This window comes from Pagrus pagrus (genome assembly GCF_965226575.1).
Source record: "Pagrus pagrus genome assembly, chromosome: 18".
Taxonomy (NCBI): Eukaryota; Metazoa; Chordata; class Actinopteri; order Spariformes; family Sparidae; genus Pagrus; species Pagrus pagrus.
In genome coordinates, this window is record NC_140202.1 from 15,118,983 (window position 1) to 15,146,277 (window position 27,295).

The 27,295-nt window shown below is 41.8% G+C and overlaps 1 protein-coding gene across 4 annotated transcripts; it reads right to left on the reverse strand.

Annotated features, from left to right (window-relative positions):
• Nucleotides 1-1,753: 1,753 nt before the first annotated feature.
• On the reverse strand, nucleotides 1,754-26,485 carry zfyve28 (zinc finger, FYVE domain containing 28). Of its 4 annotated transcripts, none has more exons than XM_084381415.1 (14): nucleotides 26,103-26,485; nucleotides 12,532-12,672; nucleotides 10,173-10,310; nucleotides 9,772-9,974; nucleotides 9,540-9,629; nucleotides 9,221-9,310; nucleotides 9,026-9,127; nucleotides 7,412-8,932; nucleotides 7,038-7,133; nucleotides 6,388-6,551; nucleotides 6,184-6,300; nucleotides 4,009-4,110; nucleotides 3,772-3,875; nucleotides 1,754-3,651 (listed from the first exon to the last, which is right to left on the reverse strand). In XM_084381415.1, exons 1-14 carry the CDS (start codon nucleotides 26,136-26,138, stop codon nucleotides 3,520-3,522), a joined length of 3,036 nt encoding a protein of 1,011 aa, XP_084237541.1. In that variant the 5' UTR covers nucleotides 26,139-26,485; the 3' UTR covers nucleotides 1,754-3,519. The 4 variants fall into 4 exon arrangements, with proteins under 4 accessions (XP_084237541.1, XP_084237540.1, XP_084237542.1 ...); XM_084381414.1 differs by having other exon boundaries at nucleotides 4,009-4,113; XM_084381416.1 differs by lacking the exon at nucleotides 7,038-7,133 and having other exon boundaries at nucleotides 4,009-4,113.
• Nucleotides 26,486-27,295: the final 810 nt, after the last annotated feature.

Genomic DNA, 27,295 nt, shown 5'->3' on the forward strand with positions numbered 1-27,295 from the left:
GTGTATCTCCCGCTGCTGTGGCTGATAATTTTAATGCCACACCATGAACTAGTGCTGCCACCTAGCGGTCCCTTTGTTGACCAGCTCACTTTCTATCACAATGCAGAGTTTACCTATTCACTCATAGCTGTCCAGCTGTGTCCCCCCTCTAATCCAGTACTGATAGCTGTTAGATAGCCATCAGGAATTTTTGGGATCTTTGAGGCAAAAGGCTTTTCTGTCCTGCTCCAGTATTTTCCTCTGGCGGTTAAATCCTGTAATTTTGTAGTCACATTCCCATAAAGCTGATTTCTAAGAGAAGGACATTAGCAAGTTTAGATTTAAAGCAGAGATATCCTGACTTTTGGTTTGGCTCAAGCTTCATAATAGGTGGTACACCAGTCGTACACTTCCCATCATGCTGGAATGTCCACATTTTTTCCCTTAGAAGGTCAAAGCTGAAGCTTGATGGTGGGTCATGGGCCAAAACCAAACACCTATTGTATTGGATCGTTTTCTTGAGATGCAAAAAGCTTCTATCCCAGTTCTCTTCGAGGGTAACTCCACCAATTTTACACGTTAAATTGCATTTGCAGGTTTTGTGGAGTACTACTGCATATCTGTTACACTGACTCCAGTGATGTGTTTAAGTTGCAATGTGGGTAATGTAGGCGCCAGGTTTTGAAAAGAAGAATGTGCGGAATAATAAAGGTGATATCTCTGTTCTGCTGTATCGATTTTTGTTTTTAAACTGTCCATAATGAGTCCAACAGTGTTGTCCAGTGCTAGACCAGTTGACTGCATTTAAAAACCTGGTGGAACTGATGGAGTTACCTGAAATATAATTAATTTTTGGTGTCTTTGAGACAAAAGGTTTTCTTGTGCTGGACCAGTATGTTGGGGGTACCCTTGTATTTTTCTTATACCCCGTGTACACATGTAGGATATTCCTGAAATGTTTAGGAACACTCCCTGCTTGGCCATGTTTTAATGGGTGCAGGGATTCGATATTCAGGGGCAAACTGGTCCAACAATTTCTCTTCTCGAGAACATTTCAGGGAAATGCCTGTATAGCTGTAGTGTGACAGGAGCAGCAACATTGCAGGGAAAAGCACCTCCTCCTGTTCCTTAATGTAGCTTCATGTTTGGGTGCCTGCAAGGTTATCCCAGTGATTTACAGGGGACCCTCCCCATAAAGCCGAGGCATTTCCAAGAGATGAATAAAAACAAAAATTCAGAGCAGAAATATCTTGGCTCTCTTCACAGTCATGACGCGTAAACTGATCTTTAAGTGAAAATCATCATGGTGCCCGTTTTAACTGTGTGGAAAAATCTAAAGCTCTGAATGTGCGTCACTCTAACTCTCCACAAAACTCAGAGATTCAGCTAAGCATGGTGTTGCTCATCTGATGAGTAGGCCCACTCCGCCTACTCAAGTGGCAGGAAACACTGACAAATAGTAACTAAAATAGCCCCTGACTGTAAAGGAGCATTGTTGGAGAAAGTAGTTAGTCATTAATCAAATAAGAAAGATACTAAACTATTAGAAATATCATCGATCTCAGTGTTCATGCTCTTAAACTCACAGCCTGTAGAGCTGTACATCAGTATGACATTACAATTTAAAGGAGCAGGGCCAGGCATTTTCTGCTTATTTCCCTAAAAAGGAGAGTAAATCGAGAAAAAGTCAATCCAGGGCAGAAACCTATTGGTACATTTCAAGGCAGAAATTCAATGGTACTTTGCATTTAAAGTAAACAGAAGAAATCATCGGTTGACATTTTTTAAACAGGAAAAAGTAATTTATTTCAATATACATCGCATTTAAAACTATATAACATTATTTGTTTGTCGAATATCTCACACAGCTCTTATCATGGAAATGTCCTGGAATTTTTACAAAATAAGACGAAGCTCTGAAACAATAATAGAATATCCCACCCTTTCATTACTGCATGATCCCATGTATTTTACATAAAAGTAATTATAGCTTCTTACGTTATTTTTGTTCTTTATAAAAGAAAAAAACATACCTTTTCAAAGTGATTTTATATGTTCTTTGATGAAAATAGGATTGATCCAACAGTAGGTGAGTGATTTTGATTATGCAATGCCTGAGAAACTGCTTTACGTCAGAGCAGAATGAACATCGATGTCGTTCAAAGGTCCATTTATGTAGATCGGCAACTTCAAACCATTCAGATGTACAAACTGTAATACATGATGAGCATGGAAGATACTTTGTATGCTGTCATTTGCAATGGAAGCAGATTCAAGAGCAGAAAGGAAGTCAGTCTTGGAACAAAATATCTGTTCCTGTCCATGTACCGCCACAACCAAAGATGGAAATAATTTAGTGTAAACCCCAATATAACATCTCTCTTAAGAAATGGCGTACAACTACAATCTAAATAGCAAAGGGTTGATTCTAAAATGTGCAGGACCATTGCAGTTAGCAGTCCCAATATTGCACTATATCGAGTGTGAGGAAGAGAAATCAGTGGACAATAATTGGCCTGTAGTGTGTAGGCCAGCACCTGAGAAGGCCTCTGGTTCAGAACAAACTATTCACAACACGGTGAAGAGAGCACTGAGTGAAGAGAGGTCAACTCTCCACTAGGGGGCCTTCAAAGACCTGACAGTGATGACTAAGGAATCCCTTTTATCCATCTCAGTGTGCAGCGGAGTCCCCAGAGAAAACTAAACATGCTGTGGTGCAACTGTAAAAGCAAGGGGCACAGCCCATTGCCATCGAGAGGTGATCCGTCAAACTCGTCCAAACCTTTCCCCTTTCACAAAGTGATACACAATTACACATTCATTGCCATTAAAAGCATAAAGGAATCTCAATATAAAAGCTGTTATTTTCATTTTTGCTTTACTGGGACTGGTGGCCAGGTGGAGATAGCCTTTCCAGTTCCCATATAAATAGCAACTGTTTAATGAAGACATTGTAGTGTAGCTATTACCAGAATTATCCTTATGTACATGGTTATCATGACTTACATTCTTTTGAGTAATCCGAGTCCCGTGGGAGCTCTGGCACAAATGTAGGAAGCTCGCTAAAGCATAAGAAAATATGTCACAAGTCCTTTCATTTACACCTAAAGCAAAACAAACAAGGTGGCCTGTTATGAGTTTGTGCTGCAAACTGCTACAGAGGACTGTTGCACAATGCCAGTTCAAAATCTGTTATTGCCTGTTTATCCCCTCTCCCTTTTGCACCTCTTTAGTCAGACAGGCATTTGTGAATCATTTGTGTGTTGGCTGGGCACTGAAATCAAAGCTTTTGGTTCCCAGTGACGCCCAAGTCTCTCTGAAGCAAACGAAACAGGTCATGTCATCACTCGTGGCTGCATGTCTCCTCTCTCTGCTCATGTCATCTCTTACGGCCTTACTCTGAGGCCTTGCTCAGCAGGTACAATGACAACCATTTAGTTTAACCACAGCAGTGTGACATTTGCTTTGTACACAGCCGTGAATCTGTCTGTTGCATATGCTCTTGCTGTGCTGTGCTGTGCTATCAGTGATGATCTGGGGTCAGATGCCGGCCTTGTCGCTGTAGAACGGCGTGACATGAAACATGTAGCAGTGAGTGCAAACCCTGACGGGCTTCACCTGGCCGTATCGGGGCAAAGGAGCAGAATGGGAGGAGCAGCGAGAGCAGAAGATCTGAAATGACACAGTGATGTATTAGTTACTATCTAAATGATGACAGCGCACAAAGTATGAGTCATCAGCTTGATCAAGTGCACATTAAACTGGGAATTCTGCCACCTGAGTCAATCTTACCTTTCCACAGCTTCTACAGTGATGCTTCCTGCGGATGACAGTGAATGGAGCCTTACAGGCAATGCAGGAATTACAGGCTTCATCGGGCACCCAGTCTGGAGGGTCTACACAGCAATTAGGGACAGTTAAAACAAAGCAGGCCTGTCACCAGTCATCAGTATGTCTGCTGTAGAGAGGCGAGGAAAAGACTGATATTTCAACTAAACTCTGAGCGGCTCCGTTTGTGGATTTACTGACCTTCGAACTGGCCCTCCCGGGCCTTGGCTGCCAATTCTGATGAGGAAATGGTCTCCTGACAGAGAGCACAGTCCTCCAGCACTGCACTACGCAGAACAGGACCTGCTGGACACCACAGAGGAAGAAAGTAAAACTGATGTAATGTACAAGTGATGTTTTTTTGGATAAATACAGGTGCATCTCAATAAATTAGAATATCTTGGAAGAGTTCATTTATTTCAGTAATTAAATTTAAAAAGTGTAACTCGTATATATTGTGGATTAATAACACACAAAGTGAAATATTTCAAGCCTTTATTTGTTTCATGGCTTACAGCTCATGAAAACCCAAATGTTTGCTGGCCAATCAAGCACAGTAATCCCATGGTCATTAAACCAGGTATTGGTACTTTTGGCAGTGTGGGCAGGTGCGAAGTCCTGCTGGAAAATGAAATCAGCATCTCCATAAAGCTTGTCAGCAGAAGGAAGTGCTCTAGAATTTCCTGGTAGACAGCTGCGTTGACTTTGGACTTGATAAAACACAGTGGACCAACACCAGAAGATGACATGCCTCCCCAAATCATCACTGACTGTGGAAACTTCACACTGGACTTCAAGCAACTTGGATTCTGTGCCTCTCCACTCTTCCTCCAGATTCTGGGACCTTGATTTCCAAATGAAATGCAAAATGTACTTTCATCTGAAAAGAGGACTTTGGACCACTGAGCAACAGACCAGTTCTTTCTCTCCTTAGCCCAGGTAAGACGCTTCTGACATTGTCTCTGGTCCATGTCCTGGGGTCTGTGCGTGGTGGCTCTTGATGCACTGACTCCTGCCTCAGTCCACTCCTTGTGAAGCTCCCCCCAAATTTTTGAATGGCCTTTGCTTGACAATCCTCTCAAGGCTGCGGTTATTCTTGTTGCTTGTGCACCTTTTCCTACCACACTTTTTCCTTCCACTTAACTTCAAGTCAGCGGTCTTCCCCATGATTGTGAAGCCCACTGAACCAGACTGAGAGACCATTAAAAGGCTCAGGAGGAAACCTTTGCAGGTGTTTTGAGTTAATTAGCTGATTAGAGTGTGACACCTTGCGTCTACAATATCGAACTTTTTCACAATATTCAAATTTTCTGGGATACTGAATTTTGGGTTTTCATGAGCTGTAAGCCGTAATAATCAAAATGAAAACAAATAAAGGCTGAAATATTTCACTTTGGGTGTAATGAATCTATAATAATATACAAGTTTCACTTTTTAAATTGAATTACTGAAATAAATTAACTTTTCCACGATATTCTAATTTATTGAGATGCACCTGTATCCTTGTTGCAGAGTTATGGATCATTTGGAGACAATATAGAGCAGACTAGCTGCAGCAGATGAGGAAGCATTGGAGTCCTCAAAATATGATATGATAAAAGTATGGATGACTTTTTCAAATAGGTTGAAGGAGGGGCCTTTGCAAAGCCTTTATTAAAAAAAACAAAAAAAAAACAAAGACAGGCTGGTTAGCAGAAACAACAGTGACACATCTCCTTTCAAGTTGAAATGGGGAACTTAACTAACAGCTGTTTATTTACACATCCAGCAGTTATGTAATATAAAGTGTGTCCAATATTCACACCCCCAACAGCTCTGTTTTTTACAATCTCCTGAGGGAAACATCTGGCTCTTTAGCTGCTAGATGCTTCACTATGTTAACCAGCTAGTGCCCAGCTGTAACTCTTGACTGTTTGCTGCTGAGCAGGTCGTGTACAGTGGATTTTAAGAGCTTTTCTTGCTGCTGCCTGCTGTGGCTGAAAATGACACCATAAAAAGTAATAAGAGTGAATCAAAACAATAAAGTTAACAGACAGCTAAACAATGAACTGAAACTCCTTATACGATTTCATAAAGCCAAGGGGAGCTGCAGAGTCAGGTGATAAATCTTTAAGGGTCATCACTGGTTCACATTTTCAACTGATACATTGCTATTACAAAAGAATCCATCATAGCCGCTGTAACAACAGCAATGATCATAAGTTTACAGACAAATATCAAATCTTGACAAGCACATTTAATATGTTGAGCAATAGGGCCAACGAAAACTTTTGTGATAGCCACTTTTTAGTCACACTACAGCAGCCCTCAGGATTTAATTGATGAGGGAAGGACATTGGACTGAAACATATCATATATCCAAGACTTGTTCTTTACCTTTCTTTTGCTTGTCGTTGTCATCCTGCTCACACTTGGTTGCCATGACTTCAAACAGAGTCTTGAGGATGCTGCGAAGGTCGCTGGCATAGTTGGTCTGCAGCTGATCAGCAACACCTGCATCATGCCAGAACACATAATGGATATCAGCGTGAGGGAAACAAAGAGATGGGGGAGGGCGACGAACAGAGTGAGAGCTTTTACCTGATATGCAAACAAAGAGGCGGTGGATGAGGTCGCTGCTGCTGTGGAAGCGCGATCGGATCTTGTTCCTGGCAGCCATCTTGGCATCTTGCAGGGCCAGCTGGATCTCCTGATGGTCCAGGTCTTCTGACGTCCCCGAGCTGGGGGTCAGACTGCTGACAGGGCTGGACAGGGCGATGAGAGACAGGACAAGATTATTTTTCTGAACTCTTCAAATACAATTTCCTTAGTTAACCAATACTTTATCAATTGTAGATATTGATCTTTAAATTAACAATGATGAATAATAAATGAAAAAAACAACAAACACTTGCTACATGTTTCTAAACCATTTTTTCAGCACATTATAAATTGCCAGTTTTTTGCTGTCATCATTTAATACACTGGACATCTTGACTCCAACATCTGTCTAATTAAATCTACAGTTTGAACCAGGAGGCAAATTACTGCTGTCACTTGTAGGCCATACGGGAAGGAGTGACTGACACTTCAATCAGTTGTTCAATGTGAACAAAGGACGGCATAAAGACTACAAAGCAATCTGCTCATCTATAATGCAAGGACTTTTTAGTTAGTATCAAAGCATGGCCAGGAAAAAACAATCCTAAAACATATCACAGTGACACATTCTTTCATGAGTGATTGGTTACCTGGGAGTGTATGCACTGCTTGACAGACTACATGTGGTGACCGACACACTCTCACAGTCACTACCTGACACAGAGCTGAGGGGGGAGTTCTGAAAACTAAAAACAACCAAATGAATAGTAAAAAAAAAGGAGGAATAAATGAAGCACAAACACAGCAGTAAAAGAAACACACAGCTAGAATTAAGGCAACATAAGGTCAAATGCAAACAATGGATGAAAGCGACAAAATAATTCAAAATATATGATGAAATATGGTGAAATAAAACAGACATTCATGAAAGACTGTGTCGAGGTCATAAGTCCTCCAGAGAAAAAAGATCACTGTAACATGAATCAATAAGCTTGTAAAATGACTCATAGAAGTGAGAGCACACCTGGAGCTCCTCCTGCTGTCCTCTTTGGTGTCCCTCTTTGAGTCTTTAGTTCCTGGTTTATCCTTCTCTGTCTCCTTGTCCCCCTGTTGGCATCCGCTAGCCTGCTGCCTCTTTTCACTCCCCAGCAGAGTGGGTCCATCCTCTACGCTGGAGCCGCAGTCCTGAGCCTGATTCCCTGGCCCTGGAGCCACCACCAGGCACTTCTCACAGAGCTGGAAGTTTGAATCCTCCTCCAGCATCTCTGCAGAGCAGCGGGAAGACGGGGGAGTCAACTGGGCGAGCTCACCCTTACTGCAAGGCTCGTGACCTCGTGGTGGTAGCCGGCAAGCAGAAGACTGGATGACAGTGCTGGGGGCAGCAGTCTTACAGTGTTTGTCCAATCCCAGGGCAAGGCCTAACCCAAGTCCGGTGCTCTCTGTGGTTATGGCATCCTCGTGGCCATCCTCACAGCTCCCGCAGCAGACGCAGGAGTTAAGCAGGCAGTGAGTGGCCACCAGAGGGCCGCAGGGCTCAATCTCAGAGGGAGCGGGCCGCGGCAGCAACAGCTTATCCACGGCCAGCTCTGTCAAGCTTGGAGAGCGGGGGTTGAAGATGACCGTGGCAGACAGTTTCATCCCACCCATACGGTGGGCGATGACCTCAGCTGTTTCAGACGCTGTCCCCTCCAAGCCCATCTCCCACCCATTGGTGTAAGGCAGAGGTTCGGAGCCAGGAGCAGAAGTGCAAGGAGGGCGTTTTGCATTCAGACAGTGTGTGTTCTGGCTGCGCGGCTGTGGGCATGGCTGCTCAGACTGGGCCCCAGAGTACCAGCCGTTCCGGGTAGAGTCGGGCCGCAGTCCCGGCTTACGCTGCATGGAACGGGGAGACTGTGATGCTTTGGAAGGAGAGGCGACACAACTACTGGCCTCTCTTGAGATGCTGGTGATGCTGTCTCCTGCTGCATCCAGGTCGTCCATGAGGAAGACCCTGTCCTCCTCCTCTACATAGATGCCTGTCCTTCCTCGGCCCACCAGGAGCCTACGGGGAGAGGTCTCAGTGCTTGAAGCCCCACTGGAGACTCCTGTCCCTCCTCTGTGGTGTGCCGGGGACTGACCCTGGCTGGGAGGCGACAGCAGGGTGGACATCTCGTCTCCCACGCGGTACACCATCATGTTGAGCTGCTCCAGTTCCTCCTCATCGTACTGCATCGAGCAAGCCAACTCAGCCTCCTCTGCCTCCTCACACAGCAGGCCCTGCTCCTGCTCCTGCTCCTCCTCCCCCCTCTCAGTTTCTACCTCCTCCCAGCTCTTTTCCACTTCCTCCTCCTGGCTGGGACAGACAAACAGAGCCAGCTGCTCCTGCTCCCCCTCACTCTCTCCCTTGGAGGTGTCATTAGCAGGGCTGCAGGATGAGTTATTTTCTTGGACGGGAGCTGATGAGCAGTTTGTGGCCAGCTCCGTGGACAACTCCCCGTCCTGAGAGATACACAAGTTCCTCTCTAGTGTAATCAACTCTTCATCAGTCAGGGTCTGCAGCAGGTCTCTGCAAAAGCATTGTTGTAACATATTAATAAAGATAAAAACAAAGATCATTAAAAAAAATTAAATAATTATATGATATATTCATAGACTGTACCTGATTTTCTTTAATAAAGTGCGAAAAGGCCGGAAGAGCTCAGACATGTCCTCTGATTTTTGGTCGAGGTTGAGAGGTCCCTCTGAATACACAACCAGCCCACTAACAAAACACGTTTAAAATTCTGTAAGAGGACAGGAGGGACTAGACAACAATCAGGTGGGCGGAAAAACGGAGACGACAGGCATCACTTACCACACAATGGCTAGTCTGGGAATTGTAAACATCAGCGCAGGTTCATAGTCATCGATCATATCTTGTGTGAGATAACCCAGCTTCAGGGCCCTGAGACAAAAGCAGAGAGGAAACAACCAATTAACCTATTTACAGTATCTATATTCTGGTGAATTCCAGATGAAGCCAGAAGGCTGTGTGCATTTCTCCGCAGACTGAGCATTTTGATTCTTTTACAGTATTTATATAGCAACTAGACCTGGTTTATTACCAAAAGAGACATGCTAATCTTACGATACGATATGGGACCTTTAAAATTTTTGCTCCTCTGTAAACCCACCTCTCGACAGTCTCACAGAAGAGCACAATCACCTCCTGCTGTACATAGTATTCTTTGGGAGACTTCACAGGCACCATGGCTGACACATAACTGGCAAAGAAAGAAAGAGAAAGTGGAATGTAATGACAATCACAGCCTTGTTGAAAGTTTTTGGCAACTAAATCCCTGAGAGGATGATAAATGTGGATTAATTGCGTTGCGACAATTGCCAAATGTCTGGTCCTTAATTTACCTGAGCTCAAACTCAGCAAAAAGGCCGTCGAAATGTCGCAATGCGTCCTTCATGCGGTCCGTGTACAAGTTGAGGTCTCTCAGGGCCTGGTCTCTGGTGATGTTACGTACTTCCTCCAGGCTACGTGTAAGATCCTTAGCAAGGGGTCTCATTGCTATACTTTCTATCTCCCTGTTCATGATGATGGAGCCAGCAGCCAAACACTGCATAGAAACAAGTATGTCATAAATTATTTTGTCTTGTACAGAAGATTAAACCTAGAAAATTATGTTTACAATGGCACGCTTCAGCGATTATGAATCACCACAGTTGTAAAAATGAAATACAGTATTTTTCTGTATGTGTGTGGGGCCTGTGCCAGGTTGTTTTCTTTCAGACCGACGCAGGAGGGAATACGCTACCTCAGCCCCAAACCACAGCTGCCCGGCCAAGTTGTCATGACGAATCTCCTCTGGGAACTTGACAGAGAAGTCTCTGTTGGCCCTGTCGTTGGGGATACATTCATCCATGATCTGATTGATGATGTTCAACACATTGTCCTGCAGATGAATACATGAGTGACAGGAAACAGAATTGAACAAACAAGTTAGAGGAACAAGCACGAGTGAGTACGAATCTGTTCCTGAAAAGCAATTTGCTCAGTGTTTACTCTGATTACCTAATGTTGGTTAATAATCCAAGCTTCACCTCTCTCAAAAAGGCCACTGTATCGCAGCACTTAAAGACCATTGATTAGGAAGTGAATGAAAACAATTTGACAAGCACACAGGACCATTAAGGCCCTCGCAGCTACATTCTCCCTCAATAAAAACACTAAACTAAAGCTCATAATTCCAGCAGTGAAAATGCAGTGTCACACACAGCAAGAGCTAATCAAGAGCTTATGTGCCGCTGGCATGTACAACAGCCATAACAATGACTTACAATGAGCCTTTCACTCAACCACAGCTGCACAGTGCACTGTAATCTTGTCAGGCACAGCACTGCGTCTTTCTCTGCTCGCCCCGAGGAGAAAGATTAAAAAGCTTTGGGAAGGAGAGCTTAGCCACCGATTCCTTTATGGCTGTGTGTGTGTGTGTGTCTTGGCCCAGTCTGAGCACCACCCCAATGTCTGTGAGCGTCTCCCAGTGGGGGGCATCGGTTATAACCATCACTACTGATGGGTTTAAAGTGTGACACCTGACACAGACCGGCTTCTATCTTTTTTTTTTCAGCTTATCTTTCACTCTTTACACCATCTATCTCTGACCCTTTCTTTTCCTTTGTCTCTTGTGTGCGCCATCTAACTCAATCTTTGTCCATCTCAAACACACACACATACACTCGCCTGCCTGTTCCAGCAGGCCACACCGTAAGAACAGCCGTGCCAACATAATATGAGCAGCATGCCAGCAACCCCAACAGAGGCCCATGAATAAGAGCCGATAGCTGCAGTGGCAGGTTCAAGTGCAAAATTTTGGCTTGAGAGCACTTGGAGAGCACTTCTATTCTTGGGGCTGTGGTGTATCATGCTGCTTAATTCATTCTCCAAAAACCCGTGAGGGGGCACACCACTGAAAAGACCCCTGTCTGAACATACAAGTGCTGAGATTTTGCTGCTAAACATTTTCGCTGCAACTTGTAGGGCGAGAAAACCAGAGACTGATTTGAGGTATGGACGCATCCTAACATGAGCTAATCATTCACAACCACTGGAAAGTCTCATCTTGATCAATTTCAGGTGATAACCAAATTCATTTAAAAAGACTCTAATATGACAGAAGAAGAAGAGCATCAGAACAATGAAAAGAGAAAGAAACTGAGAAGAGATACCAAAGAAAAGAGGTGACAGACTGGCAGAGGGAAGGATGGAGCGGAGAAAGACAGAACAGTCGGGGATCAAGTGATGACCTTATTAAGAGGTTCTTCACTGTGTGCCGTGGCGGTGGGGGGAGGCTAAGGCACAACGGGCCTGATGACGACCTCCCCTCCACCACCTCCAGCTCTCCCAGCGTGATGCAGCATGGCAGTCATCACTCATGCACACAGCAGCATCTTCTAAGCTCCTCTCAGCCCCAAACAATAACCTGCACCTACATTTATACCTTAAGATTCTCAGGTTGTCTTCCATCAGCACTTTTTGCATTGAGTAAAAGAAATAAGACACCAATTTCTGACCTATTTTTGTCCCTAACACAGTTACCTCAATCATATCTACAGTTATGAAGTGCCTCTTACCAAAGAAGCTGCTCTTGTTACCATTTGCTAACAACCCAAATGACACACAAAGTCTAAACAAAGTCTGCTTTTCTCATCTTATCAGCAAACCTGCTTGATATCAGAACTCGGTCAAGCTATGTTTGTAAGGCAACAGTCATATCACCACTCCTTTATTCAGAAAGGGATGATAAGGTTGTTGTCCATTTAGCTTCCAGGCCAAACCAAGGTCCACTCAGGTGATTATGTGTATAAAAAGAAGTTAGAGTAAATATAAAAATGTGTGGCTCGGAGACAAACACAAGCTGGAGTTTAATTGAAACGATAATACATAATAGCTTCAGATAAAGTAAACAAATCAAGGACTGTGGATTTCGTCCGCCATCACTTCCATTGAAAGTGCATTAGGAAGGGATCTGTTGATGGCCAGTATGGATAGAAGGAGCTTTACTCCACTTAAAGGCCTATTTTCATGTAACATCTATAATGAATGAATGAGATATCCACAGTAATTCAAATAGACGTAGATGATGACTTTGTGTGTATCGGATTCTCCCCCCTGACCTGACAAGATCGGAACTGGTTGACCAGCAGGGTACATCTCTGAGGGTCCTTCCTGCCGTCGAGGCCGTCGAGCTCGGTGGCCACCTGATTCAATTCTTCATCAGCGTAGTAGAACTGGGCCAGGAGCTGAGGGTCCGTCCTCTGCACAGAAACACAAAGAGACACAAGGAGGTCATTTTCAATACGTGCACAGCTGTTAATGAGAAGCAATACAGATGATGCAATGCACAGAAACAACACAAAAACATTATAAATTAAAATGACTGTGATGATTAATTACTTGACTTGTAAATAGTCTACCCCTTTCTCGATGCTTGGTGTGACCGAGTTTTAATTCTTATATCACAATGTAGGTTGTGCTGCAACTAGCAGCTGTTCATCTTTTAATCTGTAGAATAATAGATAAGTTGATTTGTCTATAATATGTTATAAAAATGGTGAAAAATGCCCATCACAATTTTTACTAAAATCCAAGGTGACGTCTTCAAATGTCTTGTTTTGTTAAAAACAGTTAAAAAATGAAATACATTCATTCTGGTATCATAGAAGGGCATTCACTCCCTTAAACTTGACTTATTTGTTATATTTCCTCATCCTACACCAAAAGCCCAGCCCCTGCTTAAGATTATATGTAGCCTCAGACAGAATATATATGTATTTTCTCATTTTGGGTTTCTTTCATCAGTCTTTCTAAAAAGTTGCAACATGATATTGTGGTTTTCTCGCCATAGAAAAGTGAATATATATTACTATTTTGGTTATTAAAGGTGAGCACCTCAATATTTTAGAACAGAAAAATTATTATTTGTCAGCTTGTTACCATATTCTGAGTCTTAGTCACAGACACACAGTCAGCGCTTCAAGAAAGCTGTAGCTGGCCGACGATACACTCTGCCAATATATGATTGCCAAAATCAAAGCAAGCCATCAAATTAAATATATCTCCAAATATCTTTGATTCACTGAACTTTATTCTGATCACAGCTAGAGCTGCAATCTTAAAGCTTCTTAAAGGGAAGGATTTGATGCTTTTCTTCAGTCACTGAGTTTTGTACTGTTGGTTCGACAAAGGAAGCAATTTTAAGGGGCCACTTTGGACTTTGGATTAATCAATAATGAAAATAATCATTAGTTGCAACCCTAATTATAGTAAAGTACTACATTACAAATATGTGTCTCTTACTAAGCGGTTCTTAAGCTGTGGCCACAAATATCACAGAGTTAACAGCTGTGAAAGCCTGTGACACAACCTGAAATCTCAAAACAACCCAATATTTGCAGAGGAGATGACTGAATTTCAAAACAAACAAGACTTCTATTTGACTCTAAACAGAGTACAGGTCAGGTCAAGCCAGGACAACTGGCTGTAGGTTCCTCTTATCAGTCTTATGTCATACTAAAGAGAGAGAAATGTGAATAAACCCCCCCCCCCCCCCCATGTCCAACCTGCTTGTTAATCTCGTAAGGTACGTCAATTACTCATTTCAGCTGCAACATTTAGCAAATGAAGTCATGCATAGAGGAAATCCAGCAACAATGCAGAGCGAGTGCAAAACAATACACTCTTGATCTGCTCTGTTTTAACCATTAGGTCCTGTGTTCATTCAGTATACTAGTTTCCACGTGTTGTGCTTAGGGGAATTAACATGTATACTGTTTAGAGCTCTGCATGAGTGATATACAGCTGCAGTCTCCAGAAAACCAGCTCAATGCTTGTGGGCAAGTCAACACATGAATTTCATATTATGTTCAGCAAGTCTCCCGGTTACAACGACACTGCACGACTACAGCACGTTGGTGTTAACAGGTGGAGTATTTAGCAGAGTTTCACCCCCACTCCCAACAGTGAATCTAACTCTTTTAGTCACCTTCTGCTTCGGGGATCTAAACCCTAATCACCTGCAAATAAACCAAGAAACTGAGAAAGAAAGAGGGCAGTCAGTCAGGTCGAGGCAATACAGCACAAACATGAATGCTGCATAGTACAGCAACATACTGCCAGTCTGTAGGGACAAAAATAAAATCAGGTAAGTAGGCCATTTCATAGGCCAGCTTTACAACAGATTGCTCTCCCATTTGCCAAGATGATTTATGAGCAAACACAAGGCATGTTTGTACAAATTCACACTCCTGTGTAAACAATTTTTCAACAAGTGTGGGAAAGTAAATGATAAAAAATGGCATTAATTCTGACAAGAGGAGTTAACAGAGGTTAATATAGTGTGAAAGCTCCCCAGAAGAGTAGGTGTAATTAGAGAGCCTGGCCCTGGTAGAGGATTTATGTCATTATCTCCCACCATGCTCCCCTCAGTGTGAGGGAGGGGGAAAGCACAGCGTAGAAAATCATTCCACTGCTGTCTGAGCACACAAGGTAGGGATGAGACACTGAAGCACCAAATCACAATTCATTATTTGAATCGCTTACCCAAAATGAAATACCTAATTTTACAGGACAATCAAGATATCAATTTTTCAAATCACACAAACACTGTACGCGCTCTTACACATGCACATACACATCCTGGGGAGTGCTCACGTTGATCGAAAAGGTTAATGGTCTTGGAAATGGCGACCACATGCCGACGTGCATCATCACAAACCGCATGGACCCGGTGATGGCACAGGAGCTTAAAACGGACAGCATGACTGCGCAGACTGGAAGAAGGGAGGCGGTGAACAGGCACGTTTGGCTGCCACGCGTCGACTTGCCTGAAAGTGTTTGTCGTGAAGTCAAACTGAATACTGGTATTTACCGAAACCTCTCACAGGACCTTTTCCCTTAAGTTTGCAGTGCTTCCTGTTGCGTGATGCTCCCCCCGTGGGCCCTCGCTTCTCTCTCTGAATATGATACATGGCGCTGTTCCCTCACTCTCTCTCATTAATAATGAAACAAACAGCGAGGAGAAGACACAGAGATATAACCTACAGCTGGGGTACTTGTCGCATTATTACTGTGAGGGTGAAAAACATATTTTGAATGGTTAAAGGTTATTTGGATGACTGAGATATGTCCTAATCAACATGGAGAAGACTGTATTTTGATGACCCTTTGTAGTCAAAGTAAAGACGGTTGCAAGACGGATCATTTGTAATTTCCGAAAAACAACTAGCATTGTCTTTTCATGTGTGTAAGTTAGAGCTGCAGTCAGGTGAGTTACAGAAAAGCAGCTCTGGATTAGAGCAGATTGGTATTTTTGTTTTCTTGGCCAAGTACACTTCAGGGGAGCAGACACTTGCCAACATGTGTCCCACAGAGCAAAATCAACAATTTTCCTGCATATTTTGCCCATGTTTGTGAATTTTGTCTCTGCCATGTCATGTTTACTGAATAAATTGGAAAAACGATGCAGAAAAAGGCATCTAATCCCAACTCAAACAGGCAACTGAGTCTGTATTACAGCAGGCAAATATAGAAAGTGTTTCACTCTCTTCTCAAGTGTTCTCTCTTAACAAGGTCATATACATGCTCTACATATAAATAATCTGCGAAGAATGGGAATACACAGCCATGGTACTATAGCGAAACAAAACATAAATCTGCAGAAAGGATTGTAAATAGTGTTATTCATCATTGCATTGGCGTTACTATAATAGAAATACATTTAAGTGGGTTTCTCTGAATGTGTAAGCTTAATCCTAATCATCATTAGACACAAGGAAGCACGAACAAACCCACTGCTAAATTAGGTCTGAACAGTGAGAAAGGCAATGATATTACCAGTCAGGAGTCAGACTTGACTGAAATTTACTCAACTGCACAACAATGACAGTCTATGATACAAAATGTCATGATGACCAAACAGGAAACAGGAGTGGGAGACAGTGAAAGACCTTTTTCTAGCGCAGGCACAACACGATCTCTGAAGCATATAGGCCAACGCTTGCTGACGGAGGAAGAAAAGAAGTATTTGAGACAGACACTGTCCTATAGCCTCCTCCTGCTGCAGCATTCCTCACACAAGAGGGAACATTCCTGCAGCATTGCATCATGGGGGAAAAGTCAAAGGCAGGCAATGTTTGAGAAATGCTGATTTACTTTTAGATAGGCAGCGATGCCTGAGCTGCTTGGTCTATTGCTAAAAGATTAAGACAGAACTGACAAGCAAACATTTCATGTAATGTAGATGTTTACCATTTATGACACTGGTATGATAACCACGGGCAGGTTGCACCAGGTTCAACCTCAGCCACTCAACCACTATCTCTACAAATATTTCAACATTTATGGATAAAACAAACACAGTCATACCTACATTTACAGAGAACTGGCAGAAAAGTTTATTATATTTTTCAGCCTCCAGAATCAGCTATATTTGACAGTCATGTTATGGTAGTAATGCTACAGTGACTTCCAGTTTACACAGTTGATTGTTTTTGATTGGACAACACTCCAAATGTTTCCTGGCAACCGATCTACACATTACAAAAGTCTTTACAAGCTAATCTACCTTTTAAAAAGCTGGCGCAATAAAATCCTGTGTCACGTCATAAGTCAAATGCTATTTGAATCTAATGTAATTCAGCACAGTTAACAGCTGTGATTAACAGGGCCACCTGTCATTGAGAGATGAGGCCATGCAAGTCATGAAATACAGACTAATCCTTTGTTTGAAATTCAAATCTAAAGCCTTCAATGGTAACATTTACCTTGTTACATGGACTATGAGTCAGTCATGATGTTGGACGTAAAATAAAATGGGCTGTCTGCAGAAACAAGTGCCTGTTTTCATCTGGTTACATAACATAGGCTGGCACAGAGTGAAGCAGTGGCCTTGACATTTACTTATAGTAACACACTTATAGTAAATGTAAAAGTAAGGTTTTTTTTTAAATGTGGTCTTCAAATAACTTGCAGTTATTAAAAGAAAAAATCAGTCCTACTTCATAAACCTCCAGACTGAAATATTATATAGACATAAAAAATGTTTTAAAAAATGTTGAAAGACAAAAGAAAAAACTATTGGTCAAATTAAGAAACAAGGGTACGAAAGTGTGTGAACATCTGGCGATCTGACTCCGGAACTTGCAAGTTGTGTCATCATCATCAATGACAGCTCTACCTTGCGTAAGTGAGGAAATGATTCAGCAGATCCAGCTCTTGTCCCCTGCGGCGTGCCACTCTCCTGTTATACTCCTGCTGTCAGTCGTCCTGGCTGCCCTTTCTTTGAGATGACTCAAAAACTCTATCCGTGGCGGTCACAAACCCATCATTTCAGACTATTAGGCTCCCACGACTTCATCCAGAGTGACAATTACTGTTAAACCCCCTCAATCACATCATTTCACGATGACTCAGTGAAATTTCTGTCCCTTTTGTTTAACATTAAATCAATAACAGGCGATGGCGGTGTGACTCTTATTGAAACGTGTTACCGAAAGTCGCCCGCTGTTGTACGATTAACATCTTCTCAGCCAGCTTACTCCTTGAGATGCTGATTCCGGGCTCCATTTCTATTCAGACTGTGCAGATGATGGAGGCCGTCAGGCTAATGCTTCATGAACGTCTATAGCATCGGTGCGTGCACACTGAGCCCACTTAAGGGACTTATGAGAAACCTTGCCTCTGCCCTCCATACTCTATTCCAGGCTCAATTTGCTGCCTTCTGGCTGCCTTCCAACAATCAGAAGCAAATATTGTAAGGGGGGAAACCAGTTCACTCTGCTTCATCCAGTCAGCTGGCAGACTGGCAAAAAAGCAGCCGGATACAGTTCATCACCTTATTTATTATTCAGGACTCAGCATAAAAGCCCTGGCGAGAGTGAGCCAATCGTTTTGGTAACAAACAAGGAAACTTCCTCGGACATTATTTATATTAAGTTTGGCAGAATAAAAAAGGATTATCTCTCTAAGAATACAGCCTTATAGGAGTTGTGTCGAGTCATTCCTTTCATGTTCAGCTTGCATCAGGAGTTTCTTTCCTCACTTCTGTTGTTTTCTGCAACTACCAAGTTATTGATGATGAGCTTTCAAGCGTAACTGTTTTATAGTCATTATGGTCGCATCTTAAGACAGATTTCCTATTAAATAAAGACTGCTGAGGGGTATTTCTGCAGCAACCAGCTGAAAGTTGGATCCACAGCCGACTTAACTCTCTGGTCATTGACTCAATATTCAGAGTGGTCTGCCCATCTGGACTGATGGTATAATCTGTGAGCTTGTCTCCTCTCTGAGGGCTGTCCTAATCTGGCATTTGGACTAAGCAATGACCTGTGCATGTGCCTGGCACATGTTAAGCATGGCAGGCTGAGGTGACACAGGGGGGCACAGAGGATTTAGGTGGCTGTAAGGCCTGTCCAGGATCCCACTGACGGTAGTGTTGTGCCACGTGGGGACACCCCTCTTCACAGCAACCGCAGGGAGGTTATTACGCAAGAAATAATCTGGTTATACAATCCAGAACTGGCTGGTAAACTGTTTTAGATTTACAAAATTAACGACATGAACAATGTTTTTCATGGAGTCCTGACGAGATGAGAAGATTGCTGGAGATGCATGACCCCTGTCTTTATATAAAAAGGACCAACAACAGAAAAAGTGTCATCCCTGACATTAAAGGTGCTATATGTAAGAATTTTAGTTGAAAACATTTCAAAATTAACTTAAATTATCAACCGAATGTGAAGAAATAGCTTCAAGCTCCCAGTCCAGACTGCTAACTGCACAGCTAACCGAGGTAGTTAGCTAACAGCAGCTACAGTTAGCAGCAATTTTTAAATACGTCACCTCTAAGAGTTTCACTAAAACAAATGTAATTCTAAACAAACCCACCTATGTACTGTCATGATTGCTGACCCACATCCCCTCTTCACTGTTGAGACTGTGCATGACTCACAACCAGGCTAATTCTGCCCATATGCCGTTCATTGTTACGAACACTGACTGAGAGCTGGCAATGCCTGGGCTGTCCCACTGACAGCCGTGGACAGCAACAGCTTGTGTGTGTATGCAAACACATATCTTTGATTGCTGTCTGTGGAGATGTAATGCATGCAAGTCATTAACTTGTGCAAGTGCACCTTAATTGAAGATGATGAAGAAGAGGATGAAAAGGACACAGACACAATTTAATGATCATCCACTGAACACATACTGTTTTCCTCTAAAAAGCAAGCTATAATATCAATCTCTATCAAAAATCTTGTTTCAATTTGTCCATTCTTCAGGATTTCTAATCATCCCAGTCCAATGATCCAGTAAAAAACACGAGACTGCTAAAGAGCGGCATCATCTCATCTTATCTCCTGTCAACTGTAACCAAAGCCAAAATCTAATCCCAAAAATACAGGCCTACTGTTCTCCTCCTCTCCTCCTTTCCCTCCCATTCCCCCTGCCGCTGAGACAGAGCCCAGAGCAGGAGGGGTGGCATATCATATTCTGGCTCTTCCTTGAATAGTCAGTCATAATATAGACAAAGGGCACCTTGAATGCATGCTTTATGTTTTTATCGGTGAATCGGAGAGAAATCTAAAATCAGAGAGGGTACGAATTATTGCCGATAACAAACGAGTGATTCTCTGTGGAACCTTTAAATCTCACTCTTCTTCCACAGCTACTTTCCTTCAATCATCGCTTCCCCACACCTCGGACAGTGGGCCCCTGATTCCCCAATCCTGCAATGAATTTAAAAAGGCCTTCAATCGCCTGGCCTGTCTCGATCTGCACTAGGGTCAGCTCTCTAAATCCCGGCAGCTGACACCAAATCAATCACCCCGTGGCTGGTGGGTAAGCAGAATGGGACGTCCACAAGAACTCCTGAAACGAGGCTAAATATGAAGCAGCGCCGGCCGCTGCTCAGCAGTTTGCTGTTCCCTCTTCCATCAACTTTGTGCCAACTGTGCCGAAACAACTCTGCAAGGATCCTAATTGTGTGTCTGCCTGCTCTTGGCTCTTCTTCTTGCATCTTAGCAGTATTCACAAACAAACCAGGGTAGTGATGAATGACAAATGAAGGGCAAACAAGAGACAAGAGATAAATCACATAAACAACGGCAGAACCTACTACAGCCAAGCCTGTCATACTCTGCAGAAGTGGAGCAATCATTACTGAGGAAACCAACCACCATGATTCACCCATTGCTAAGAGCTGTGACATAATATACCCAAAAACAACGCTCTATTGAAAATATACTGTACATGATACGCATTCATCTTTAATTTTAGATTTTTGCTTCATGTTAACATATTAACTCTGTAGAAGTAGCTAAATGTTGACGACAAATCATTTCTAATTCATTTAAAAACTATCAAGTATAAACTGCTTCAATTCAAGGCCGTAGTGATGGCTATTTCTAACTTCCATACAATATTAGTATAAAAGTCGATTCCCTTTTGATACCACAGCCAAAAGAAAAAAAGTCCTAGGCATACAAAATTAGATTTTTTCTTCTTATAAAATTAACCACCTGCACAGAGAAAAAGTCACTGAAGACATATTTGTGATAATATTAGTATCTGTGCAGCCTGCTTGAAAATCTGATTGTAGAGTTGCTGAAATTTGTCTTTTAAAAAAAGCATTAATACAAAACATAATGACCCTGCCACCACGTCCCAACAGCTTTTAGTGAGTTTGTAATAAAGACATATATAGCTATTACTGCTGTTTTAAGCATGTGTCATCCCCACCTCTTCATAGCTGAACACTTCCTTTCAAAATCAAATTCAACTGATGCATTTTAAGTAGGGCCCACACAGCTGGCAGAAGAAGACAGAGGGAAAACTGGCTCCTGAGTGGACGATTAGTAAAAATGTGCTGCTTTGTCGGAACCATCATCTGTCAACATGTCGTGTTTCCTCTCTGACAGTGTAGACAAACATCTCCAAAGCATCTTTTATGGGGGCTTGACAATGATTTATGACCACAGTAAATACTTACATGCCTCTTTGTGTTTCATTAACATGTGTGTAAAAAGGATTTCACACCATTGTTTCTTTATATAAAACAGATGATTTTATGAAATTTGACCTTAAACCATTGAATCCAAATAGGTTACACTTTTCTTGGAAAAGGACTGGAAATATTGTCTTAATTTATCTTATTACGGTTTTGATTTGCTTTACATTGTAAAGGCTTTGTTACTGTGTCCATTACCAGAGTATATTTCATGTTTTTAGATATTATATTTTTAATGAAATAAGATATTTTATTAATTTTCCACTGCAGTACAATCATACAGGCAGCCAAGAGAAAACCTCGTTACCTGTTGTTTGAAATATTACAAGCTGCAAGCCAATACTGGTCCTATATTTTACTGTATACTAAAGATAAAGCTGTACAGCAAACAGGTCACAAACAAATTAATTGAAATCTAAGAGCATGTACTACATGTGGAGGTAGGGGTAGCTAAGGGGCAGAAGACAAGCTATTGGGGCAACATATTTATGCTATACTAAATGAATAAATAAACTGCACAGTTATCATGAAATGACTTAAGAAATTAATGGAATGTGGGAGAGAATTAAAAAGTTTAAATTAGGAGATTACACCGAGAAACTACTTATAAACTTACTACCATTACTTACTATTACTTACTTACTTAAACTATTTTGGTCAAGATTTCTCACCGTGAATTATACTTTTCAAGATGTATTTATTCCTAGTTCTGTCACATGTTGGGTGACCTTATCAAAGCAATCTGGGCATTTGCATTACGTATGTTCGTACACTTGCAAACAGCCTACTGTGTTACATATCTGTTTGACATTTCGATAAGGAGGAGAGCAGCTCCCATTGCACTAAACTCCGGTGGGGTGGGTGGGGGGGACAAATTAGTAGCATCCTGTAGATGGAGGTGAGGGCACCTGGGCCTGGTGCGAGATGTGAGCCCGTCACACTGACAGATGAGGCGGTGTGGAGCTGAAGGTCAGCTCCTGAATGCCTGATGGAATAACAACCGAGAGAGGAACACAGGCTACAGAGGAAGTGCACAGGTTTAGCCTCCTGACATCTCTCTCTCTCTCTCTCTCTCGCCGTCAGTCACTCTGCAAGTTCGCCACTGATGAACGCGGGGGTGAGCGAGGAGACAGTGGCCATTTTGGCTGCTTGGAAACCTGAGCCAGGTCTTGTCTATGTTTGGGACTGTGGGGATGTGTGATAAAGCAGATTTTTATGAATACTTCTCCCCTGATTTCACCCTCTCGGAAGCCTCTTTGCCTATAAAGCCTTTTCCTGCAGATGTACAAAGTTCAACGAATGAGCGGTCAGACAAAAGAAAACAAAATACTAAGAACAAGGTTAACTATTCACATAAAAACCAGCTAAACCAGTTTAAGGGCAAAGAGTAAATGTGAAAAAATCTCCCTTTACACAGATAAATCTTCATGACCTTAGGTGAGTTAATTGGTACAGCCTTACAGACAAACCAGGACAAGCCATTCTTGTTGGCACTTTGATGACAAGCAAAAATGACAGGTACATTATGTCCTGCACAGAGCTGCACATGACTCTCAGACACACTGGGAAGGGATTGTGTAGCAGGGGCAAAAGGAAAGTCCTCCTCAGTGGGACTTATCGGGGGAGCTAAAGAGCAGCTCTAGAAATATCAATAGCTCTGCTTCAGTCATGGGAACATGCTGATTCAACACTTTTCTCTCTCCAGGAGAATATAGTTCAATAATAAACTGGCTTACTGTTGATGCAAAATGACAACGCTGTGCTGTTTTTTAACTATAAATGCCAGAATATGTGGGTTGGGCACAGATTTTAATTACCACAGAAATATTTTCTCTCAGTGCAAAAAAAAAAGGAAACAACTTGCAAGCTTTAGTCGCAGCAGCATAAAGTGATGTGCACCCTCCTTTCTAACTGTTGTCTTTTCATGCTGATCGGCATAATTACAGAGGCTTTTAGCAATTTTCTCTTCACTCCTTTGAGCCAGAAAAGTGGTCATTAAAAGCCCACAGACCTATGTGTAATTCTGCTAATTCCTACCATGGCTGTGATTTGGCAGAAGAGGCACTGATGTAATAGCTCAGCACTTCGGAGTCAGTGGTCATTCATGAATGTGACAATACTCCGGTGAACCTCAACACTTAGGCCTAACCCCAACAATGGACTACTGAAATGCTGTGACAGCAAACATGGTTAAACAGAGAAAAGAGGAGTGACGCAGGTGCGTGTATGTGGTAAAGAGCAGGTGGATGATGTATAATCACAGGCATTTTATTTGATCCCTGTCTGACTTTACTGTTGCAAAACCTCTAATTACTGTATTATTATTGTTTGATATGGAGACTCAGTTGTCTTCTATTACCAGATACACTGCCAATTAGAAATACATGTTGACAAAACTCAGTAGAGCAAAAAATAAGATTTTGTCTGCCAATAGACACGACGCCGCACCAGAGTCACCGACTTGTATAAGAGGCTGCCTGCTGTATATTTCCCTCAGCTTCTATCAATTTAAAAATCTGCTTTTGAGACTCATGATCTCCAGCAGCGACGATGCAAGGTCAACCTTTTATGTGCAGCTATTATGCCAATATACTGAAAGGACACGATGCATTAAACATGCTAAAATGTTATTCAGGCCTGTCTGGAGTTAGCTGTGCAGACTAGCGAAGAAAACTTTTCATTTTCAGCCTCCAGCCTCCAGAAGTCAAGTGTTTTACTCGAGTACTAACAGTTAAAGAAATTCAGGTTAATTCCATAATGTTTTTATATAAATCCTCTGCAGTTGATAATAATAACCTTTTTGTACCCATCGTCCTCCAGAAGAGGCCAGATTTGAATACTGTGTAGTACAAGTGGTTTACATCATTTCGCAAAGTGCTTTTCAATGGAATAGTTGCCCAGTCTTACGTGTAAATAGCAAACTTTCCAGAAGAGCGTGTGAGTAATTGGGACAAGTTTATGAGCACATTAAGGCTGTAAACCCACGTTAAGTATTACAACATCTCAAGCTCTGGATTCTCTGAAAGTAGATTACGTAGGAGTATCTCAACCTGAGCACATTATCTATGATGGTTTATTCTTCTAGTGAAACTCTCAGCAAAAAACAAAAACAGAAAAGCACGTAATAACAACTTGCCTCTGATTTATGCAATTTTGTCTGCGTGGAAGTTGTCAAGTTAAAGTGACAAGAATTCCCTTCCTGGAGAAATATTCATATTTACATGAGTAAAAACCTGAAAAGTGCTGTCGTTGGCATATATTAAACTGTTCATTTAACAGGGCGACCAAGCCTTCAATACTCTCTCTGCTGTGTCAGGCATGTTTCCACAGTCTGGGCTTGATTTAAACAGTCACAGCACATCCATTACAAGCTCACCACAAAGGTGATGAGTCTGTCCTGTGCCTGAGCAGCAGCTGATGTGGTGCGTTTTGCTCTGAACAGAGTTTAGGGCGACTTCTGCAAGTAGCAAATGAAACGCTACAGAGCTGAAACAATTAGTCATTTAAATTAACAACTAGAGTACATAATTTAACTATCTTGATATAAAATTAGTAAAAAAATTAGTAAAATTTATAAGGTTGCGACAGTATACATTTTCAGGGCATAATAATCATTTTAAAAAAAAAATCTATATTTATTAGAGTTTCACAACATATCATGTTGTGTCCATGAAATTTGATATAAACTTATTTTTTCACTTACACTAACATAGTAGAATTCAATACAGTAGATAAGCAAATGTAAGCGGTACGATATTCGTCCATTTAAATACAACAATATACCTTGAAAATGGTATATACATGCAATTCTAGTCATTTTATAAAACATTTAGAGAAATATAATGAACTATTCTAATGATCAATGAGTCAATCAGTTTGTCAGTGAGGTTTTGCTGCTTTTCTTTGTCTCATGTGAAAGTAAATTAAACATCTTTTGACTGTTAGTCAGACTGAGCAAAAACTATATTTCACCTTAGGCTTCAGCAAATTACCAATTTTTAAAACAGTTTCTGTCATTTTATACACCAAAATTAATTAATCAATAAGTATTTGAGAAAATAAACAGTAGATTAACTGATACGGAGAAGCCCTAAAATGCCACAGAGCTTTTTGTTTACTTTTCTATCAAAATCTATTTCACTTCTATATATTTCTTATTTTGTAAAATGATTATGACGTTACAATTATATTATTATTATTATTATTATTATTATTATTATTGCTATTAATAAATCGTCTTTATTATTGTTTAATCATCAGTGTTGCTGTTGTTGTTATCAGTAATCATGCTGTTATCATTAAGGCTTTACAAATAATTTGTTTTTGCCTATAATAAAAATAAATCACTTCAACACTACCTGACATTAATGACACTGTCAGCTGAAGGCAGCCAGTAAAACTCAGTGTACAGTCCAGGTTTCAACACTGAAGCCCTGACGACCGATCGAAAACAAAAGCATCAACAACAACAAAGGGAGAGGAGCTGCTGCTGCTGCTGCTGCTGCTGGATCCACTGTAACATCAGGAGCTAGCAGTTAGCAGATGTGTTCCAGCCAGTGTATGAAGTGATCAGGCTAGCGAGCCTCACTGATCGGCTGTCCTGCTAGCTATCTCCACAGCTATGCATAAAAAATGACTGACTGCAGCGCTGACACAGCGTGTGAATCCGTGATAACTTACCTTGGGCTTATACAGCCACTTTCGAAAGCGGTTCATCGTTACCTCGCCACCTTCCTTTGTCACCAAGCCCTCCTCTACTCTCCTGTACCTGTGTGTCTGACACTATCAGCGGCGGGCTGCTACAGCTAGCTAGCGCTGCTGGGTCCAAATCGGAAAATGTACAAAACACAGCGCAGGGTAAGTTGTCCTGAACGTTACAACGCGGCTCTGAAAGCGCACAAAGGAGATATCCGAAAGCAGCGACTTATTTCCATCTTCAGTGAATCCCGAAGGTTGGCTGCCCGTCTCGTCTCCCCCGCCCGGCCACTTTCCAAGTCCCGACGATACAGACAAGCGGAGCACCGACGGCTCTGCTGTTCTCTGCCCCTCTAACGTTACTTGATGACAGTCACGTTGACAACATCCACCTCCCACTTTCCCAGGAAATGGTGCCTTCACGTGCTGCTCCCAAACACCGTGCTTTTGACGGGAATTGTGAACAAAACAGTTTTTTCAAAGATGCCCTCCAGGAACGTTTATAGAGACTTAACTCCGATAATTTTTCCTAAAAATGTTGAATTATCCACTTCAAAATCCATATCCCTCATAGAAAAATCTACATTCTGTGAAAATACTAATATTTTTAATTTCAAATGTGTGACTACTGGACAACATGTCATTTACTTGACAATTTTAGTTGCTAGTTACTTTGTAGATTTCATATTGCATCAGAACCAAGGTAACGCCTTTTAAAATTAATTTATTTTATAACATATCACAGCCAATATTCGTTGACTCACAGCATACAATATATTTTGTACATACAGTACATGTACATATAATTAGGAGACATATTGTGCGCTGGAGGTTTCAAGTTCCCACATCAATCTTGTATATTAAGTTGTATATTGGAGAATAATTGGTATCCCAAGCTAGTTGTAATGTCACAAAAACATGCTTTTACATACACAACTTCAAATCAGATTAAATCAAATCAGTTTTATTTATATAGCCCAAAATCACAATCACATTGCCTCAGTGGGCTTTACAATCTGCACAGTGAGTGACATCCTCTGTACTAAGACCCTTGATTCGAGTGTGGAAAAACTTGCCATATTGAAAAAAAACAACCTTTTTAAGAGGGGGAAAAAAGATGGAAGAAACCTCAGGAAGAGCACAGAGAAGGGTTTTCTCTCCCAGGACAGACAGACGTG

What these genes read in the sequence shown, in the direction of transcription:
- zfyve28 (XM_084381414.1), bottom strand. Translation starts at nt 26,138, where the DNA reads ATGAACCGCTTTCGAAAGTGGCTGTATAAGCCCAAG. An exon ending in AGCTGTGGTTTGGGGCTGAG is followed by an intron (nt 9,975 to 10,172) that starts GTAGCGTATTCC and finishes GTTTCTATGCAG; the next exon opens with TGTTTGGCTGCTGGCTCCAT. An exon ending in CCGGGAGGGCCAGTTCGAAG is followed by an intron (nt 3,876 to 4,008) that starts GTCAGTAAATCC and finishes ATTGCTGTGTAG; the next exon opens with ACCCTCCAGACTGGGTGCCC.